The 23,344-nt window shown below is 36.8% G+C and overlaps 1 protein-coding gene across 1 annotated transcript; it reads right to left on the bottom strand.

The window, feature by feature from the left end:
* Positions 1 to 588: 588 nt before the first annotated feature.
* eif3d (eukaryotic translation initiation factor 3, subunit D) lies at positions 589 to 22,465 on the bottom strand. The gene is made up of 16 exons (XM_039765274.1): positions 22,340 to 22,465; positions 18,231 to 18,358; positions 17,122 to 17,167; positions 13,983 to 14,119; positions 12,600 to 12,685; positions 11,835 to 11,907; positions 9,303 to 9,424; positions 9,076 to 9,208; positions 5,671 to 5,818; positions 5,331 to 5,461; positions 4,824 to 4,909; positions 4,297 to 4,426; positions 3,285 to 3,427; positions 2,729 to 2,921; positions 1,593 to 1,689; positions 589 to 755 (listed from the first exon to the last, which is right to left on the bottom strand). Exons 2-16 carry the CDS (start codon positions 18,351 to 18,353, stop codon positions 742 to 744), a joined length of 1,662 nt encoding a protein of 553 aa, XP_039621208.1. The 5' UTR covers positions 18,354 to 18,358; positions 22,340 to 22,465; the 3' UTR covers positions 589 to 741.
* Between the last annotated feature and the right edge of the window lie 879 nt (positions 22,466 to 23,344).

Raw genomic sequence — 23,344 nt, forward strand, 5'->3', positions numbered from 1 at the left:
GGATTTTCTACAGTGGAGTCCATCCACGAAGCTCAGCAGTATTACCAACTGCAAACGTACAGAATGACTAAGCTATGAACAAAAGTAAAAATGGCAGATCTCCATACAAGGGCAAGGTAATCATTTAGAAATATGCAGGAAGGAAAACAACTTTACTGCGCCGGCAAGAAAAACTACTGCTGATGGAGAGGATACTGTGAGAAGAGCGGAGCACACTGGGATGGATTACTGCTGTTCAGTCTAGGAAAGTAAGTTCAAACAAGAAAACTGAAAATGATGGAAGCAGCACATTGATACATTACATAATGAAAGATTCTCAGCAGCCTGTGGGCCAGAGGAATGCTTTTCTCAAGATTACCTGTACTTACCAACTTTAGGCCAACTGGAGTTGGCACCCAGCATCACAATGTGATGCACCACAGCCGCAGAAACTCACCATTTGTCTGTTTTAAGGACTACCTGGCTGTACCTGTTCAGGCCCCTAATCAAATTCACTTAACACCCATAGGCATGTACTGCACATGATTATTTTTAAATGTATTCAAAATATCTTTGTGATAATCTAATAAAAAAGAAAAAGACTCTTCATGTGGTGATGATGATAAGTTTATTTCTCAAACTAGATTTTTTGTTGGTCTTTTTTGCTGTTGGTCTTACAGTTGGTGTCAGATTGGCCAGTCCTCATTGGATCAGTGCTACCCTGGTGATGCATCACTTTAGTCTTTCTAATGATGAAGGTGATCAGTTTTCCTCATCTGCAGAGATATGCATAAGCATATAAAGATTAATCATATTAGGAATTAATTATTTGCTTTTTAAGCATATTTATGCATAAATATTACTGACATTTACATAAGCAGTCATGATTTCAACTTAAGTGCATACCAATAAAATCAGTTTGAAAACAAAAACGACCCTTTAATGTTGATGCTGACCTCAGCTTTGTGTGTGAATGAGAGGGAGGTCAGTGGAATGGTGAGGATGAAGGGAGTAGAGTTGGCCAAGGTGGAGGAGTTTAAATACTTGGGATCAACAGTACAGAGTAATAGAGATTGTGGAAGAGAAGTGAGAAAGAGAGTGCAGGCAGGGTGGAGTGGGTGGAGAAGAGTGTCAGGAGTGATTTGTGACAGACGGGTATCAGCAAGAGTGAAAGGGAAGGTCTACAGGACGGTAGTTAGACCAGATATGTTATATGGGCTGGAGACGGTGGCACAGGAGACAGAGCTGGAGGTAGCAGAGTTAAAGATGCTAAAGCTAAGATTTTCACTGGGTGTGACGAGGATGGACAGGATTAGAAATGAGGACATTAGAGGGTCAGCTCAAGTTGGACTGTTGGGAGACAAAGTCAGAGAGGCGACATTGCGTTGGTTTGGACATGTGCAGAGGAGAGATACTGGGTATACTGGGAGAAGGATGCTAAGGATAGAGCTGCCAGGGAAAAGGAAAAGAGGAAGGCCTAAGAGAAGGTTTATGGATGTGGTGAGAGAGGACATGCAGACGATGGGTGTAACAGAATAAGATGCAGAGGACAGAAAGATATGGAAGAAGATGCTAACAGGAGCAGCCAAAAGAAGAAGAATGTTGATTCTGACCTTCATCTTCTTCATCCTCTTCCTCTTCATCTTCTTCATCCTCTTCTTCCTCAGAGCTGAAGGTTCCATCAGGCAAGCTGTAGATACGGATAACTTGCTGTTGGGGTTGAATAAACATTAAGACAGTTAAGATTTAGGGTAACAAAAATGTCTGCTCATAAAGTAACAAGGACACTAATTAAAGTTTCTTGTCAACAATCAATGGAAAAATAGATGAATAAATAAAGGCACACATAAATACATAAATAAATTAAGAAAATTTGCTTCTCTCAGATTATTAGGTGCATACTGCTTGAATGATGCACATTAAGAACAGCGGATCTCAGAAAAATGTCACAAGCCACTATTAAAAAAAAAACCCAACAGCACCACTTTGGTGACAATCAGGGGACTGCTCAGGCTTCTTATCTCCTTTTGCCCTGCTTTTGGCCCCTTTAATCAGCTTATACAACATTTTTATAATGTTAACCAACTGCAGTTCTGTTAGGGTGATCATCCTCATCTAGATCCGGAAGTAACTGGACTACTAACACCCCTCTGCAATTTTTACAAATGTGTTCCCTGTTGTTGGCCAACCTTGTACTTTCCTGAAACTCAATCAAATGTATTTTATGTATAATGATTTTTACCAAAGTTGTTTTGCATGTAGTAGTCAGGTAAATAATAATACTGATGATGAACGTCTCGCATGACATTAAACGCATTTGAGTGATGATGTTTTAAGTCTTCAATTTCCCATTTTTGTGTTATGAAGAGTTTGAAGACTGGAGTGTTAAATGCCTATTTAATTGTTAAAATGAAAGAGAAGATCAGCACATCAAGCTAAACTTAACAATGAAAAAGGCTGCTATTTCTCACAGAACAGAATGACAGCTGCTTCAATGATTAAAAAAGTTATACAACCAAAAACATAATTAGATGGGTCCTAAAACATCCAATTGTGCAAAGAAAAGTAAGCCAGTTCTTACACATTCAGTCAACTTTTGCGTCTATGAATGTTTTTTAATATATGCAAATCACATTTCACTAGTGAATTTCATTCCGACTCCCTAGCACATCTTGGTAACTCTCCCACAGTATGAAGTGTTGGCCAGGAGTAAGAATATGTACATCTATGTTAAGAGATACACACAAACCTTGTTGGGATCCTTAAGTATCAGATATTTGCCTTCATCCAACTTCATGCATATGTCAATGACACAACGCAAGATTCCCCAGGCGTTCTCCATACTGAGATTGATTTGACTGGCAAACTCGTTTGGCTTGAACTGCTGTGTTCCCAGGATCACATGGCGGGCAGAGTCTTTCACATGGTAACGAGACACATACCTGCAAGATGACAAGTGAAATGAAGAGTTTTGTAGTAATGACCACAATATGAATATAAAAAAGTACTGATTGAGGTGTATGATGTTTTCAGATCTCTTTCAAAGGATCTGTAAAGTAAAGATTTATAACACAGAACTACACCACAAAGCTACACACATTTAAAATAATACATACGGACTAAAGGCTAATAAATACTCAAGCTTAACGCCAATGGCAAAATAATGGACTTAACCTCAATGCTGGTAATGTTACAATACTGCTTGAAAAAGTCTGCAGGGCCAAAATTAGGTACAGAACAAAAATGTGATTTATTAATGAAATATAAAGACTGGGAGGTGTGAAAATTACAAGCTCTCTTCTTACCCCAGCTTTAGATACTCTGAGCCAGCTAACATGGCACAGCAGGTCCAGCGTGCTAGCTTGTAGCTGTTGTTCTTCAACTCAGTGGCAAGTACGGCGCCCCTCTGGGAGTCCAGTTTCTGGCGCCAGTCAACACCATTACAATGCTGCAAATAAATTTGGAAAGATGGGCAAAGTTAAAAAAAAAAACCCTGAAATTTTGCATTTAATTTTTTCTAAAGCAAATGTTAAAAATAACAATAACGGGTTGCAGATAAAAGGCACACCCTTGAGGCGAGTTTTGTATTATTTAAAATTTAACGATCAGCCTCCGCTAGACAAAACAAAGCAAAGTTTTAACAATGTGACCTTCATGCTCTACAAAGCACTGCTACACAGAAACCATTTAAACTTTAATATTCTTCTTTAATTTGAGGAAGACAAAAAAAAAAAAAAATTACATCTAAGTATCTATCACATTTGACAACTTTGTCTATTTTTTTTTTTTTAAGAATGTTGAGATTTGTCATTTTTTTATGTTTATTCAAAAAGATCAACAATGCCACATATACTTCAGTCAGCAATTCAAACAAGTGACAGCATGTTTCTAATGGATAAGTAAGCAGCAGTAACTATGCAAAAACAATGCCCTTTGTCAATGCCTCATTGTTTTAAATTTATGTTTTTAAAATGCGTTTCTATGATGCAGGACAGAATGTATCCACTGCATTATGGAGACTTCTGTTTGTTGCTTGAGAAACAAACGATGCTGTTGATTCCCCTTTGGATTTGGCAATGCTGTTGGCTGCTGTGTCTTAAACAGATGTATGAAACCATGTGCAATATTGGGGAGTACTGCTTTACCTTTGTGCAAAAAATATGCCGATAAGCAATTATTATAACATAGGGAACTACTAAAATAAATATTACATACTTCCACACATTTGTAAATATATATTTTTACCAGACCTTTAACCTCAAATAGATACTGGATGTTCACTTGGAAATTTTTATTAAGAATAGATCTAAAGCATACCCTAGAGTCCCACTCGTTGAGCGTCTTTACGTTGATGAAGGACACTTCTCCATTGGCCCCAGTCATCACTCCATCATGCTCACAACGGACAATAAGGTCAATGTCATCTCCAAGCTTCCACCGGCGATACCTGGAAAAAAAAGCATAGAACCAGGAATTAATTTATATATGAAACAAAATCACTAATGGTGAAAAAGAAAACTCGGTTAGAAAATATATTTTTTGCATTATTAGGCCATAAAGCCCCTATATTTTGAACAGTATTTTCCAACTAGGCGGGGCTGGTATTAAGTCATGAAGTTCTGAAACGGATTTGTGGCATGACCTAAATATTCATGATATCAGCTTATAAAGGAAAGTTTAAAACAAAGCAAGACTCATTAGTCACAGGTAAGGAACAGTGGAAGTTGCCGACACACAGCCACCAGCTTTACTAGGAGGAATTTTGTCAACAATGTCAGTCTTGACATCAAAATGCCATCCAGTGACAACTTTAACATTTGTACAACAGCAATCATGTCACTTACCTGTAAGCCACAGAAGCAACTTCATTCTTGTCCATATCCTCTTCCACAAATGGATTGGAATTTGGAAACTTGTACCTTTCTCCACCCTGGCAAAAAAATGGAAAACACAGGATACACCTTAGCATCTTACAAGGAGGTAACAACTACGAAATTGTTCCATTTTGCCGCAGGGGATTTCTTTGATGCTGTTCTTCCACCAGAGGAGGACTTCCGAATGTGTCATAATTAAAACATTACACGGACCACATCTGATAAACGCACGGTTTCCTTAACACCTGGGTTGCTGAGGGGACAGGTGCATGCCGTGAATTTATAACTGCTTTTAAAATAAGTCTATAATAATGATAATATAACAATGCAACCGGCCCAGTGGGAGGGATGGATGGATGGATATTCATTTTAGTATAGTAGGCAGGATACATAGATACTTTATTAAACCCAAGGGGAAATTCACTTTATGGGTGAATGAGTATGCATTTCTCAAGTTAGTAAAGCTGGTGGACTCACCAATTTGAGGCACTGCTGAGAAAAGTTGTGGTTAATGTATGTGGCTTCCATAGCCAAGTTTCGAGGAGAATTGAAGGAGTTGCCCTCATCTTGGGGGGGCTCATTGGCAGTTTCACTGACTGTCAGGAGATCTGAATAATAAGATGGGAAAAAAAACAGAAATAAACATTTCAGGTTATTGACTTTGATGACTAGTTCTACATTCTCTGTACTGTTAACTCCACTCATCAAAGGTAAACTGTCACTCCAGAGTTTAAAACTTAACATGTTCACCATTCCCTTCAATTTTTTTTAAATACTTGAAATCATAACCAATTTGAGTAGATTCTCACATACTCACCAAAATCAGAGGAGTCCCTTTTATCAAAGAAAAGCTTGTTGCCAACCCTCTGAACAATTATGTCCCAGGAGTACACTGATCTGGTGCAGCACATAAGCGTGGCTAAGATTGCATCTGTAGCAAACACATTTCCTTGAGTCTTGGCCAGCTGAAATAAAATAAATAACAACTGGAATTTAATCTGTGTGTCTGCAACAGTGAAGAATGCTCGGACTGAAATGTATCGGCAAGTGCTTCAATGCAAACAGTAAAGACAAGAAAATGTACAAAAACAATAGCAAGGGCACCAAAAAAAGTAACAAAGAGTACCACTTTAAATTTTTTTGTAAATTTACAGTATATTGATGGCAAAACCTAGTCTTTTATCAGTATAAAGCAAGAGCAAGAGCAGTTTCTCAGTCAAAAGACTAACCTTGTCTCTTAACTACAGGCGCTTGCCACCTAGATCTGAAATTTAAATAAGCATTTTTTTAGTTTCCCAAAAAGATTAAACACTTTCTGATCATGTGGTAATATTTTGTGAAAAGAAGTAAAGATGGCTATACAGCCTATAATCATCCTACAGTGTAACTATATTTTTCTGATGTTAAAGCTATTCTTCATAGCATTTATATTGCACATTTTCATAAATTTTCAACAAAAATACAAGTACAAGACTACACAGATGGTAACTTTTTTTGCTAGAGACTACCTGTACAGGGATTGTACAACTTATTGAAAATGTCATGTTAGGCCACAAAAGGTTTATCTTTTTCCAATTAGCCTATTGTCATCACTGTTCAATGTCTCAAGTTGCTTTATCATCTTTAGAGTTTGGCTCTTTGGTGACAGTCTACATTTCTAAAAGTTAATGTTCCAAAAAAGCAATAAAGCTTGTAACTAGTGTAAAGAGCTGGGCTGGTATCTTTATTATTTAAGGACTACATTTGATTTGTGTGACAGTTTAGCATTTGTACAACTTTTTCTTTTAACTTAGCCTCATTAACATGCTTGCTTAGACTCGGAGCTCATCACAGTTTGTTTCTCTGGCTCTAAACCAATAAACCCATTAGCATTGTCAAGACACAGGTGCCAGAAATTGAGAACTAGAGCAGTGGCTCATTAAGCGTTATGTGCATATTAACATTCAAAATGGCAAGTAAAATAATAAAAAATGTACAGAATTAACATTAGAGTGTGATTTAATGCTAATTATCTTTTTAAACAGCAGACTGAGAACTAGTTAAAAAAAAAAAACTATTAGAATAAAAACCAGCAGCCACATAGGGGCAAACATCCAAGTCTGATAATAAAGTAATTAAGTTAATGTTTATCATTAACTATTAACCAATATATGAATTTTTTCAGTGGCTTACAAATAAGCAAACACAAGTTTCAAGGATTAGAATATTAGAACTTTGAAGAGAACTGACCAATCAGCCCAAAAACAAAAGCTTGTCACACTTATTCACATATAATTTTCTGTGTGAAGAGGCAACATTCAGTGCCACAATTTAACAATTTTGGCTAGAAAGCATCTCTCAGGAGGTATCTGCATCAGTGGACGTGGTCTGCAGATATACTACTCTCATCTACACATACCCGGGTATTTATTTATTTTTTTTAAAACAGGAGTTTTCCTTTTTCGATATATATATAAAAAAAAAATCCCATCCACATGCACACCGTTTTTTTTTTATTCCATCCACATGAAAACACAAAAATCCGCTGTAAATGGCACACAACAGGCATAGATAACAAAGGGAATGTCATTTAGATTAATGTCCTTCTCCCCTTTTTTTTTCAAATGTGTGTGCAGCATGGAATTTGCGAAAATACGAGCGTCATGAACACTAACCAGTCATCTCATTATAACGTCACTAAATGAAGACTTGTAATCACAGGTGGCTTGTATGTTAAGAGAAAATCTCCCCTTTCTGTTCAAATAATCCATGGCTTTTGTGGATGGCTGCTGTTTTTCTACACGAGTCCTGGTGAAACCCTGCTATAAGTTCCTCTACTTTGGACTTGGTGACAGGTAACTGTATATACACAGGGCCCAACTGGACTGTAATTGCTTCAGATACTCGCCTTATTATTTTAGAAACCACTTGTCTTGACAACCCAAAGTAGTCCGCCATCTTGCAAAATCTCCCCTCATCTGCTAAATAGTAGAGTGTGCAAGCACCTTTTTTGACAACACTGACAGGCGATCTCATTACAGTTGTCTTGCCTTCAATGTGCGGACAAAGCTCACTCAAAGACAACAGAGATGTCTTTGACAAATGAAAATTCTCTTCAGCAACAACCACTTAGTTCTCAAAGTTGTCCCACCAACTAGAGGTCTGTGTCATCAGAGAGTTCGATATAGGAGTGACCTCCGTAGTGTATTCTGATGCTTTTGCTACTGATACAATAATTGTACGTTTAAACATGTAAAAAGTCCCGTTAACACCTACACTACTTTAGCTACGACCACAATTGCACAAAATTGAGCAAGACAGATAATATTGCACGCACTGATGTCAATCAAAGAAGATACCAGCACACACTCTGACATTAACTTCATTTTCCCTGTCTATACGTAAACAGGGTAGATGGAGTTTCTAAACACCTTCACCCTAGAAGGAGTTTTTAAAAAAGGTCCGTTTTCAGAGACATAAAATGCAGTTTAAGTGTGGACGAAAGGCCGAAACTCAAACAAAAAGCAACGTTTTTAAAAAAAAACCCAGATACGTGTGGACATTTTCTAAATGAAAAGTCTTTTAACACTGCATAACAAAAGAAATGAAGGCAACCACTTATACATTCAAAATGTTATCACCACTCTTCATCACTTGTATATTTTTCTGTGATCAAACATATAGAAGATGAGAAATAGCTATACATTTGCACCTACTGGACAGAACAAATGAGCTCAAGAATATTCAAGAAGATACTATATTCTATCAATGCTTATATTATGTTAAAACTCCATTCAAGTATAAAGGTATTTATAATTAAAATTTCCAACATAGCAAAGCAACTGCAAATGAGAAATGTTGTGAAAGACAATCATTAAGGATGCCAGAAAACATTTGTTTTAGATACGACCCGATTATGTCTTCTCGTAGGTTGAAACCTTTATAATTAGAACTAAATTCTCTTATATTTGGTCTAACTGACATGTTTGTTTAGATTCGGAGCTCATCATAGTTTGTTTCTCTGGCTGTAAACCAAAAACAGCTGCTCAAGTACCAGTCCTTAAGAGCAAGGAGTCAGGCCCAGAGCCTCTCCTTATTTCATGATCAAACAGAAGCGGACCACAGTAAAAATTAAAAAACGTATTTTCTATGGATAAAGAGAAAAACAACCTGGCACAATAATCACATGCTAAAAGCAAAAATCAATTCAACATTAATTCACTGTGTATACTGTTTGGTCTACCTTTCGAATGACAGGATCATCTGTTGTGGTGACTGTGTGGAAGATCCTTTTAATGCTTTTCAGTGTCTTTTCATTCCTGGTGGTGATGCGATCAAAGGCCTTGTCGTAATACTCCAAGGCACCACAGCATTCTCTGTGAAGCCAAATTGATTGAAGCCATCAATAAAAAAAAAAAAAGTTTTTCTGGACTATTCTAATTGATTATGATCCCTAAAGTGGATACTCACATATCACCGGGGTCAGCCACCTCCATGTACCTCATCTTCATCAGACGTGGAAAATCCATCTCCTCCTTAACCTCCCAATCACTCCGTACCTCCACTGAGGAGTCTCGGGGTTTTAATTGAGCCTAGACACACAAACGAGAGCGAGAAGTATGTATAGGCTACCAAACATTTGAAACATTCTTTCCAAAAACTAAAAGAGGTAACAAAAACACAACAATACAAAGAAATGCAAAATGAGTCACCCAGATGAAAGGATTCTGATAGTTTTCAAAAATCTAAACAAAGATGTATATGTTTTTTTAAACAAATGCAGGTCTTTGTATATTTAATGAAAATTCACACCATAGGAATGCCTCAAAACTTTAAAAACAAACCTCAAGAAAGGCTTGCTCAATTTTTTTCTTCTCACTTCTGTTTCATATTAAAAGCTATGACAACCTCTAAAAGCCTATGACACTTTGACGATTCTGAAAGAGTTATGTCAATGGTTCCTAACATTTTTTTAACATTGCAATGTCCTCTGGTTTTGTATGAAGATGACATGGCACCCTAGCTTATAATTTGTTATAATGTATATGAAATCTGTGTGGAAGAGGTAGGGAAGAATCACGAGCCTTAGAAGTTTTAGACAGTGTGCATGCATTAATGTATTGGGTAGCAGGTGGTTGGGGGTTAGCATATCCTTTGCAATTTTCAAATAATAATGAATACTTTTTCTTTTTTTTTTTTTTGAAGCGACGCCATTTTTAAAAAACTGATGACATCCTGTGACTCCCTGGTTTATTGGCTAAATCAGACACAAGACAACCGCATGTAAATTTGTACAGCAAATTCAAATAACTATTCGATTAATATCAGCGTATAACAATTAGTTTAAAAAGTAAGCAAAAATGATGATTTTAAATTTTTGCCTTTTATTACACATGTACTTTTATGCTGAAACTAGTGCTGGGCGATATGGAAAAATCATATATCACGATATGGATTATTTTATATCACAATAACGATATATATCACGATATACCACCCACAATAAAGTACGTTTCCAGTTATTCTCTGAAAAGTTTGACAAAAATATCATTGCATACTTTTTTTTGCAACTTTATTTTGAAGTGACATTTAACTGAACTGTCACAAAACCACAAGATGGAGTTTCTTTGCAAAAAAGTTCATTTTTATTCTTGATTATCACTTATATAAAGGGTAGAGTATGCATTGCATAGCGACAAGACATTATCATTCATTTGTCATAGCCTATTTAATGCAATATTTTCTTTAGTAATTGATAAAATTAGGTTAGAAACGATAGAAGAGAAATAGGACGATAGACACTTTTCTATCGTCCCCACGATATATATCGTCATATCGCCCAGCACCAGCTGAAACTATAATCTTTATTTTTTCTTGATATATTTTTCAGTGCCAAGCACATTTTACTCTGGAAAAGCGTTTGCGGGTTAAACCAAGAGGTACAATAAGCACTTTGATATGTGTACAGCAGGTTCTTTTTTTTTGATTTTGATATACTTTGTTAAAACGCTGCTTCCAAAACTCAGGAAGACTAAAGCTGGAATCCTGACCCTATCAATGTCTGTATGTATTTATGTGTATTCATATCACGTTTCCGCGGGTATTCTCAAGGGGCACTATAATCTCTTCTCATTTCCACAGAAGACAGAAAACTGGCCCAATAAAGGTGAGAATGAATGCATGTGTATGTGAAAATACCTTGCTGGCTGTGGCACCTCATTCTGAGCTTTTTCCGTATGTAGCCGCATTGTGTCAAGACAGGTTCCAATTAATCATTTCAGTAAAACAGAAGAAAAAAAAAAAATAGATGAACTAAAGAACAACTCAATTGATAAACTGAGGCCAAACTACTTTGAAAGGACAAGTTTAGAAAAATATAAATATTAAAGACTTCTGCAGACAATCTAAAAAGTATTCTTCCAACTTAAAAAAGGAAAATTCCTGCCTGTCATACTTCTATAGTAACTAGTGAGAGCAACACCGATCTCAGCCAAAGCTCAGCACTGCTTTCTACAGAGTTCTGCCACACACTCAACAGACACTTTAGTTTGCGCAGTGGACTAGTCATCATTAATCTGGTGCTCGCCTGCTTTTCTCCATATTGGTATTGGTGGGACTGACTAGTGAACACTCAAGTACGCAAATGTTCAATTGAGCTACAAAAAACTACCAACTGAATTGCCATTATTCATTCACTGTAAGAACCTTAATGTAAAAAAACAAACTTGTCAGTGTTCAAGTGTGAAAGTATGTATTACAAACATGCCACTGATGACATCTTTCCAAACAATTAAGGCAATCTACTATATTGGTACCATTTTAGAATACAACTCAACATTAAATAGAATAGAAAGTTTAGATCTTATATTTTGCAGAAAAATGTGAAAACAATGTCAGAAATTTTTGCTTCAGAAGATAAGATTCCACTGCACCATTTCCTTTTTGTAGACGTAAATACTTCTTGGATTTTATAGCTATATTAGTCATTTCACATAGACATACCTGTGACTTTTGGTCCCATTTCTGTCTAACGCCAAATTGTTTTTGAAACTTCTTCTGCAAACGCATTCGATCTCTACAAGTAAGAATAAATAAGCCCAAGGCTCATTAATGACCAGCAAATTACATTTTTAACCAACACTGAATAAGTAGGAAAACTTAGATATGTGATGTAGCAATTGGTCCAGACACAAATGGATAGCTAAATAAAAGTAAAAGATTAAAACAGTAAAATCATGCCTCCAAGAAATGACAACCACATTACATGGTCCATTAATCAAGCAAGTGACTGACAGATAGTGAATTTCACTTCGGTGATGTTCTAAGACATCAGAGGGTGGGATGATGTGAAGGGGTAGCCCATTAAAAATTTGAGATGGTGTATAAAAATATGACAGTAAATTAAGCACCGTACTCTCATGTTACTACCACACATTCTCTAACCTGAAAGGTTAACTCCTTGGGAAACACTATGCAAATGGTGAAGATGCCAAGTCTCAGAAGATGAAGATGTCAAGCTCTAGACGCAAGACACATTATTTTATTTGATCCAAACAGAAAAGCTTCAAGAATGCTAGAACAAGTGTATCAGTGTTCACATGGATTGTACCAAAAAATAAACCTTATTTGATTTTTCATGGCGTTTCTTTTAAGAGGTCAGTCTCAAACCTTTTAGATCACCCACTGTTTATTAATTATAGCTGGCACTGCAACTTAACTTTGATTGATGCTTCTAAATAAATAACAATAATATTAATATGCTCCCACCTCTCCTTCTGTTTAGCACTCTTAGCAAGTGTCTGGAGGTTGAACTGCATCATGTTTCTGCGATCTTTATCTCGCCGCAGGTTTCTCTGTGTGGATGAGAAAATGGAAACCAGTAAAAATACTTAAATATTCAAGTCAATAATTATTTTAATTGGGAAACAGCACAATTAAATGCCTTTGCTGGCACTCCCACTGATGTAGAAACAAATCAACAATACAGCATTTTTACAACAATTATGTGCATCAAAGCAAGCATTAACAATAAAACAATATATAAGCATACAATATGTTCCAATAATACAAGTAGCGATCATAAGAAATTTCTTAGCTTGAAAATTGGTGGATAATGGAAAGTGGCTATGCCTAAAGACTAAACTGATGTTGCACCACACAAATGGAGGTGTTGAGTTAAATAAGTAATATAAATAAATCAACAGATGAAAAGCTTTTCAGGGGCAGGTTACTCAAGAGTATTTATTAATGGCCCAAGGAATATAAATTGCACAAAATACAAAAATTCTTGGCATCAGATACTTGGAGGTAACAAGCAATACACGGTTAGTATAAGAGGGGTGTAAAGTGACAGCAAGTACTATTTTAAAGCATCTCTCATTATCCATGACCTGTATGACCCTATTGAGGAATAGCACAACTTTCTCCAACAGTTGGAGAGGCTTATGAGATGATACAAAGGAGCTGCCACCACATACTGCCATGAAACTAGTCATTATTGTCACATATCCCAAAGTAAGGAAGCAAGACCAGTTTAATTCTAAAACCATCCGTTTCTCCATATTTTCTAAGGCAGGCAAACTTGACTGTACATCTCATTTCTCAAATGTGTTAGTCCTAATGGCCTCACTCTTTTAGCATCATCTGTAAAATCAGTCAACTGAACAAGTATTATTTTACACAAGCTGAGAGGTTATATTTCAGTATGCTAGCTTACTATGACAACGCCTATCCATAAGTTTTCTTACTCCGCTTATCCAGCTCAGGGTCATAGGGAAGATGGAGACAATCACAGCAAGCATCAGGCTCAAGGCAGAAACAATCCCTTGACAGGGCATCAGTCCATCATATGGTAAACTGGCACACACACAGGTCAATTTAAACACAGCATTTCAACCACCCTGCATGTCTTTGGACTGTGAAGATTAAACGGGTGCACCAAGAGGCGACCCACTAGGACAACATACGAACACCACACAGGCAGCATCCAGAATGTGAACCCTAGTCTCCTTTTTACAGCGCAGCAGCACTACCACTGCACCACTCCTTTGACAACACATCCAACATATCTGGTGCCAAGTTAAAAACATGCATCGACCAGACCCCAAATCCCTCTTTCCCCACCAAAGTCATTAGACAAGCAGCTCTTACCTGAGCAAACCTCATGCGATTCCTCTGATAAGCAGTTTTCTGAGTCTTGGCTGTGTCCACAAGTTGAAAGCTTGTTTCGTCTTCCTCATGGAAATAAGCATACTGACTGCCTCCCCCAAACTGTGAGGAATACTTATCTGAGGGAAAAGAATAAATCAGAATGATCTGAAAGGCAATTAATTATTTACCAGGCAACATTTATTCTACTGCTTATTACCCATTAACTGCTAATGTCCTTTAAAGTAATCTGTTTAACAAAGTTGAATAGCATGGCACTTTCTTAAAAGGCCAATTTCTTCAAGTTATCCAAAACAAAAGAGAAAAACATTTTTCAAACACAACATAATTATGTATGCAGTTTCAATGATTGACAGATATGAGTTGAACAAAATGTGGTCACATATTTTCACTTTAGAAGGAGACAGAATTTTACAGAGGCCCCCAATTGCTACAGACTTATTATTGTAGTTTGTGCCTATAAGCTACAATAAACACTAAAGCGTATCATTATAAGCTATGCCCAGAAAAGAAATATTTACCTATTTTCTGAAATAGAGCAAGAGTTTTAAAAACACTACAAGCTGTCATTCATAGAAAAAGGCACCCGAAACACACACCATCCCTTCATCCACCCTAATAAATTATCTGACAACTACTGGGGATATTACTTGCTTAGTCAATACATGGTTAGTATCACGATTAAGATTTCATGCTTCAAAATGTCTCACTTTATAGTTAATATCACGGTACATTCAGGTCCCAAAGCAAATGTTTTTACTTTGTTTCTGAAAAGCATTCCCCTAGCAGACACTGGCTCTATTAACAGCATGTGATGCGTATTACAGAAACTAAATTAATGAAGCAGTCACAACAGGGAACACTCAGTCATACTCAGGATAATTAAGTAGGAGATCTGGGAACCAGGATCCACTGCACAGAAAGTTAAAGAATGATGTTCATGTTTATATTTCAGGTTTGGCTGCATTAAAAACAACACTAAAAAAGGAAAGGATTTTAGGTTTCAGGGTCCAAAATAGCAACAAGGTACTGACAAATGTAGTACAACAACAAATGAATTAACATTACAGTGATGAGAATCACTTACACAAGTAGTCAAGTGTGGTGTAGTGTTTTAAGGAGCTACACTGTAAACTAGAATGTTACTGAATCATTTTTGTCTTTGTAAATATTAGCAAGTCACTTGGGCTGCTTGGGTGCTACTTGTAGAAATAAAAAAAGGACTCTGCATTTACTTGCAAATCTCTCTGAATATAAGCATCAGCCTTGCAAACAAATGCAAATAAAATACAAACAATGTTTTTTGAACATGATCAAGAGTTACAATACAACATTGTGCTTTTTTTAAATCCAATTTCCTGCACATAAACTTTTAACGTATTAGTAGAATGATGTTTGTGCGGTTTTTCCTGTCAAATCAGGACAACAAATTTACCTCTGCTTTAGAATTCTGGTTTCCAATTTTACATTAATTTCATTTAGCTGTCGTTTCTAAAAGGCGACAATCAGCATGTAGGTTAAAATGCAAGTTTCAATGAATATCGAATATAAGCTGAAGCTTGCTCCATTTCTTCAAGGCATAAAGATGAATGCAAAATTTTACATCTTTAAGCACCTTGCAATTAATAATTATTTGTATTTTTTACATGAGCATCATGGTAGTCATTACTTGATAATTCTTTGTAAATATAACACCTTCACAACATCACAAACAGCCAACAAAAATGCTTTTGGAATTTCTTCATCCACACTTTTCCTTAGCAACTGTCCTGCTCAGTCATATTCTTATATCTCCACTCATGCACTACATGTCCAATATACCTCTGCTGATCTTCAATAATATTTAAAGGTGTTGTCTGGGATTTACAGATAGATTTTGGATTACTACCTTGCTAATTAACCAACATCTTTTAAAATGCAATTTGCTCACTAACCTTGGGACAGGTATCTAATCAAATCCACCTATACTCATCTGAACAGTATTTCCTAGTCTTAGGTGACAAAGGAAACCACAACTTGTTTACTATGATGAGTAGTTAAAAGTTTTACTATACAAAATCAGCATGGTGGGTATCACATGGCTAAGAGTGAAAGAAGCCATGAGGAGAAGGATCGTTTTAGAGCAGGGGTCCTCAATCCCAGTCCTGGAGTGCTGCAGTGGCTGCAGGTTTTTGTTCTGACCTGGTTGCTTAATTAGAAAGCAATTCTTGCCAATAAAGCACTAACAAGCTATGAAATTAAATTAACTCTGCTATGTCAGGTCATTCTCATATCCTAGATTTTCTTTCCCTTTCTATCATGCAAATGATTTGCAGGCTAAAATGGACGAGTAATTCTCAGTCCTTCACTTTTTTCTCTTCATTATTCTTCCAAGTATTTAATTAAACCTAATAGTGCAGATAAATACACACAGGTGTAAATGTAAATAAGCTAAATGGAGAAATGCTGCTCTCTCTTGTCATTTGCATGTTATTGATAATAAGGAGCAATTAAAATAGCTGTTTAAGACAAAATTAAGCAATAAGGGCTCAAAATCACTAAAGTGAAGCAGAAGTGTTACTTTAGCAATAAGTGCTTTTTTTTAAGTAACTGGGTTGGAGCAAAAACCTGCAGCCACTGCGGCTCTCCAGGACCGTGATTGAGGACCCCTGTTTTAGAGGTATTTAAAAATAAACAAAAATCACTTGTGTGCATCCCAAAATACTGTGTGATAGGGTGTATTTTCAAGAAGCAGAAATGTGTTCATTTTCCTAATAACTCACAATAAGTAATCAAAAATGCAAAAAGGCTGATCAAGGAAGTGATATTTGAAGACAAGAACTAAGAACCTAATGCATCAAAGTGTAGTTATTTCTTGGGAGTTAACTGGAGTCCAAGATACAGTACAGAAATATATAATTAACACATTAAGAAACAAAACTTAAAGGTATATTTAAGATGAAAAGGAAAAGTAAGTAAAAGACAACATTTCATTGGCTACATAGGCTTCTTCAATTAGACAAAGCATATTCTACGAATAATGTTATGCATATACAATACAGCAAATAATTCAGCAGGAAAGTATTCCAGACTTAAGTCACAAGTCTACTGCAAGGTAAGAAAAAACCTGCAATATACTTACTTGTGTAACGCTTGTCTTGATAGGTTGCTCCTGTCCAGTCTGCTACCTGGGGAAAAAAAAAAAAAAAAGTCAAAATATGGTTGATATTTACTATAATAAACAGCTGCACATTGTGGTTGCTGGACCCTTAATTTCCTGTTAGTGTTAATCCATATAAGGATCTGTACCGGCAATCAGAAGGTTGCTGGTTCGAATCCCATAAACGCCAGAAGTGAATCTATTGGGAACTTGAGCAAGGCCCTTAACCTGCAATTGTTTCGTCCTGGGTATGACGTTAATCTGCACCCGGCCTTGCAAGAAAGTCTTCCAACTTACAGGGAAAGCATGGGGGTTGGTGGCAGGATTGGCCCTCCAGCCACCATAGAGAAAAGCTCACGCTGTTCCAGTGTGATGCTGAGGCATCAGCTGCTGCACTCTGGTCTCAATCCAGGTGGTCTGTAGTGTGGTGGGTGAGGCAATGCGCTATCAGCACATACTCCCAACCTCTCTCTCACTAACCTGTGATGGACCTGACAACATCTTTCAGGCACTTTTATCTAAACATTTAACCTTCAGTAAAATCACAATTTTCAATGATCGTTTAATGCTTGGTAAGATCTATCAATCTTCTTGCCATTTACAAACATCACTTATTATTACAGGATGACATAGAGCCGACTCAAGCACATATCCACACTCAATTCACAGTTTTGTCAATTAATGTAACTTGAATATTTCTGTGATGAGAGAGGTAATTAGAGCACTTTCAGAAGGTTCATGTGCATACCCTGATAAAATCAGAAATCAACCCTGGGTCCCAGGAAACGTAAGAAAATATCACTAATGTCAAACTAAAAAAAAAAAAATAACAAATAACTAAACATAAGAAGCAATAAAAAAAGATTTTTTTTATAAAGCAGCTCTTTAGTTAATATTCATTTAGAACTTAACTAATACTTAGCTGCATTCAGGCTTGTATTTTATTTTTAAATAAAGGAAAAAATTGCTAAATTCTTTAAACTATTCATTATTTAAAGTTAAATAAGAAGAAGAAACATCTGGATCCTGGCTTTCCAAATGAATGTGAAATCCTCTGTAACCACTACACCTTCGAGCAGCCATTTCCTTACCTTGCCAAGACGGTCTCCTTTGCTGAAAGGTTGATATGGCATATCTTTGAACTGCTCTGGGACGGCACAGGGACCCCACCCGTGCAGGTTATCTTGGATAACTGGTGCTACAAACTTCGCCATCTTGGCTGCAAGGAAAATATGAAGAAATAATTGCAGAGTGAACTGTAACTGTTTCAGGCCAGTAAGAAGATTACTGTTGAGCACTTTTTTTTCGTATTCGTCAATCATCAGCTTCACTTAATCCAGTTCAGAGTGCAGAAGGCCATAGCCCAGCCTACCAGCTTTTTGTCCCAGGTACGAAGCAACTCCATCAGAGGACACATTCAAGTGCTCTCATTCTTACAGAACCAACATCACCAATTAACCTAACATGCACATCATGGTGATGTGGGAATAAAGAAAAGTACCCTTAGAAAAAAAAACACTAAGACTTTGCAATTTCTACCCCAAAGATTCAAGTCCACAACTCTGCAGTTGTGAGGCAGCAGCACTAACTATTACCCTGTGCCAGTTTTTTTTTTTTTAAAGAGAGGCTTATCTCTTTTGGCAGACAACAGATAAAAACAGCTGTACCTGATAATTCACAGAAATGCTAACAGTACCCAGTCATCTTCAACAATAAAAATATTACACACACAAAAAAAAAATAGAAGAGTAATCACCTACATCAGTTTTTATTGTATTGATTGTTCTTACCAACAAAAAGTTCAGGCCACCACCTTAGACTTTTACTACAATGTTAACAATATTGTCACATGTACATAATTATATAATTCATTAAAATAATGCAAGACAGAAAACAGCAAATGTTTGACACACGCAGAATTCCAGTATTACAAAGCCATGAATATAAAATCATCATTGTTTTTCCTCCAAATTTATTTTATCATCAGTTCATGGTGTTAAGAGAAAAAAAAAAACTTTTCCAAGAAAACATTCCAAATAAGGATTAACAACATCTTTTAATGCTTTGTTATGGACTAGTGCATTTGTGAAGATTCTGATTATATCTTGTGTGGCTATGGGCTACTATTGTCTGTTAATGGCTAATAATGGCTTGACTTTCATCAAAACAAAACATTAACTTGGCATTTAACCTCACAGTTCCTGACAAAATGGCACGTTAAATTAAAAGAGAGACAGATTTTGTCATCACATTGGGTGAAAAGTTATCAATCTCTTTATATATATATATATATATAAAAAACACAACAACAGGTACACTAGACCCTTGGCATTCCATGACACTTCTTACCAATTCAAAGTTTAAACATAGAATGGGATTGCTTTGGCCCCAAGATTTCGCCCTGCCAAGTCGTACAGCACCATCTTTCAGGTCCTATCATGTAAGCTCTGGCTTCCACCTGCACTTCAAAACAGGTAATCCACCAGAAACAAACCAAGTTTGGACCCAACCAATACGTGGATGGAAGATCATCTAGGAAAATTTTGGATTGCTGCAGGAAAAGGTGTTGGCGAGGCCCGAAGGGGCTATTTACCCTGTGATTTACATGTGGATTTGAATGTCAAAGTGTAGTGATACGGACACTGTGCTGTATAAATTGGTTCTGTCCTCCAGAAAAAAAAAATGTAAAACCAAGCACCTTACTCTCTTTGGTCATAAAAGATCTCCAATCATCTTTTGAAAAGAGTATAGTGTTTCCGCAAAGTCCTAGCTAAACTGCTCAACACTACAGCCTGGTCATCCTGTCCCCAATTAGCTAAATATTTTGTCACCTTATAGCTAATGTGATAAGCATTCTAGTACAAGAATTGCTGCCATCACATAATGACTGTGGTGGGTGAAGTGGATCCCTACTGTCTATGTAAAGTGCTGTGAATGGGTTAAAAAAGCACTACACAGTATAATTATTTTACTATTATGTAAAAATACCAAATCAATAAATTAAAAGTACCTCAGATGTCTCATGGATTTTAAGCTGACCTCCCAGAAGCTAACAATTTTTTCTAAATATAACATTGAAAGTATCAGTGCCTGGTTTGGAAACAGTGCACAGGAGGACCACAAGGTGCAACCTGGTGAACGCATCACTGGGTGTGCCCTCTCTAACTTTCCGGGCATCTATATTAAGTGATATTGAATGAGATCAAAGAAAACTATCAGAGATACCAGCCAACCTTTCAATGGTCTCTTTTCAGAAGATCAGTTCAGAGAGACAAGAGGAGATTCCATCTGCATTCTAAATGAGGACAGTGCTGCCCAGAGCCACATTACACCATATGAAGTTATTTATTATATATTTTCATATTAACAACATTAGGGGTGCAAAAAAAAAAAAAAAGAGATAAATGTACAGTATAGCGATGCATCAATTCACATCATGAAAGACAGCTGTATCAATTCAACTTTGAAATATCGAGCTCCACTGTTTAGCTTACACATTCCTATATCTCCAGCTTTAATTTCAAATTGCAATCAAATGTACTTCACGAACATAAGAGGATATGATTTTTAATACAATCTCTTCTAAACTTTGATATTTTTGACATTTTTAATATTTATGTGCACATCTCAAAAAAGGTCCTGAAGCTCAAACAATAACTGTCAAGGAATACAGCACTGGACAGAACAACCTAAAATGATGGTTCATTTTGGGTCTATAGCTGTTCTTATGCAAAAGCATGTGAAAGAGAATACATGGCAAATAACGCTACATTAAAGAAATTAAGTATCTATTTTAGAATTGAATTGTAACAGTGCTTTAGATTATTTCTTTAAACAGTATACCTGCCTCAAGTAGTGCTTTTTGGTCACCTACTTAAAACCCATGAATTATTCGAAATTTGACATGTGCCATTACTGCAATTAATGTTTTTGCTTAGATACAAAAAAAAAAAAACAGAGCAGTTAGGAAAGTGTTATGTTATTGCCCTATGTTGTATCAAACTATATTATTCCATGTTGCATCACTTATCACGTATCATGAAGAATTCCTTAAAAAAATGTTGTGTATTGTTTTCTCATGTATCATATCATTCATATATTAATATAATGCTATAATTGCACATACTGGTATTTACTGATATTTGTATTGACTACTTATAGTCCTTTTAAGTCTTGGCATTCTGCAACTGAGCAACTCATTACATACTGTACCGTGTATAATTATATGTGGGAAAATTCGATTTGATGTGAATCATAGATTGTCTGTCTGTCCGTCCATTACTCGCACAGGCACAAACTTCAATTCTTGCATAATTTTAGGAATAAAACCAACTCTGCTACCCTTCTACTTGTTGAAATCTAAGTAATTAACACAGACCTCCCTCAGTGTTACCTTGTGCAATGCACCATGACATACGCGCTGTTGGTTATATGCCAGCTGGTATGGGATTCACAAAAGCAATTATGATGTTAGTGATGCGCCATCTAATGGAATGGTGGAGACATAGCAACCCGGTAGTCACTCCGACACTTGCTCTTTTGCTAAGGTGGATGGAGGTACCGTCATTTTCCTCATTCTCAGAAAAGTACAATGAAAAAAGCAAAGGAACTTACGTCTAAGATGGATGAACAACATTCCCATAAAGCAGTGCATATCAAAAATACATACATGCATCTAATAAACACCATGCTAATTAAAACTCTTGAAAATACAAAATGCTTACACTGTTACACATCACATCAGTGTTATGCAGCAGTATCCAAAATTTCAACTTCTGCCATATTTGCTCACCCACTTCCGCCCCATTTATTGGTTCGGTGGGCTTACGGCCAGCTGGAGTCTCAGCCACAGATAAACTCAGTTTTCGACATGATTTTTGCCTCAAAATGAGGCGGTCCGATTGCGCAGAGGTCTGGTCATCACTGACTACCAGCTGTCCGCAACACTGCATATAACGAGCATTTATTTACGATGCCTTATGGCCACCACATCAAAACAAATGTTTAATTATTAAAGACCTTCAAAGACTATGTCGTAATCATAAAATTATTATTTTATGTTTCCCCGGTAAACAGCTGTACTCCTTTGCTCTGAAATATCTAAGGCAAACTTTATAACAATGCTCGTTTCTTGCCACCGTCCAATACTCTTCACAGTTCATCACCCAGTCCCCAAATGTTGCAACTGTAAGTGTATTACCTGTTTTTATTTCTTTACCACCTCGATGTTTATGAGTTTTATTCCACAACGTCAAAAATACTGAAAAGCCGGCACCGGAAACGCCAGCAGAAGAGGCTGGATCGATTTACGGCAGTTCCGGAAGGGGATTCGCGCCTGCCGTAATAGAACTCGTTGCGACCGTTGACATAGACTTACTAGACGCCGCATGACCAGCATCATCGTACGTCAATGTCGCCGCCATATTGCGAGTGGCACTGCTGTGGCGTTAAGTAATGGATAAAGATGCCTCACGCATGTGCTGCTTAGGATTGTACAAACCGCTGTACGCTCCAAACCAGATCCCGGCGGATTATATTTCATAGGTAAGGCTGAACCATTGTTTTGGTTATATTTGGCCATTAGAAAATGCCGTTTTATAATCTTAACTTTAGCTAAGGCAGGCTAAGCTAGCAAAGCTATGCATTTATGTGCTCAAGTGAGCCTCCAAACAACGTTTTGGCTAAACGTATTTAGTCACTAACTATGTAGATTGTTGTTAGCTGTTAACATTTTTTCAAACTTTGAAGGTTTCCCAAAGAAATCCACCTCAGGAAGCAGTGGGAGGTAGCCCTTAGATGGGATTTTGAGAAAGCTGTCCTGTGATGTGTGTCATGCTAGTTTGGTAACAGATGCTGTACCGTCATCATATGATCAAAGCTACCACTTGCTCACATTAAAAGCAAAGGAGGTTTGATGATTCCTTCTGAGGGTACAGTCAAGGTGGTCATTACGGCAAGCTGCCAGTGTATCTTTGATCAATCGATTTGTTCGGGCTGAGATTGGTTCTGATGATGTGTTTTTTCTCAAGGAGCACAACGAGGAAATACAGTTTGAAATCGACAACCATCATTTTAGGCTCATGTCCTTAGCTCTATCTGTCTTTTATAAACTAAGGCTGCACCATATTGCCAGACTGAATACTCTTAAATTACAGGATCTGAGTGAGCGAGAGGGAGCGTAAGTCTGTAGGAAATAAGTGAGATA

This window comes from Polypterus senegalus, chromosome 10, assembly GCF_016835505.1.
Source record: "Polypterus senegalus isolate Bchr_013 chromosome 10, ASM1683550v1, whole genome shotgun sequence".
NCBI lineage: Eukaryota > Metazoa > Chordata > Cladistia > Polypteriformes > Polypteridae > Polypterus > Polypterus senegalus.

Coding starts and splice junctions, on each gene's coding strand:
- eif3d (XM_039765274.1), bottom strand. CDS start 18,353: ATGGCGAAGTTTGTAGCACCAGTTATCCAAGATAACCTGCACGGGTGG. Junction 11,908..12,599: donor AGTGCTAAACAGAAGGAGAG/GTGGGAGCATAT, acceptor TCTTACTTGTAG/AGATCGAATGCGTTTGCAGA. Junction 9,209..9,302: donor GTGGCTGACCCCGGTGATAT/GTGAGTATCCAC, acceptor TTGGCTTCACAG/AGAATGCTGTGGTGCCTTGG.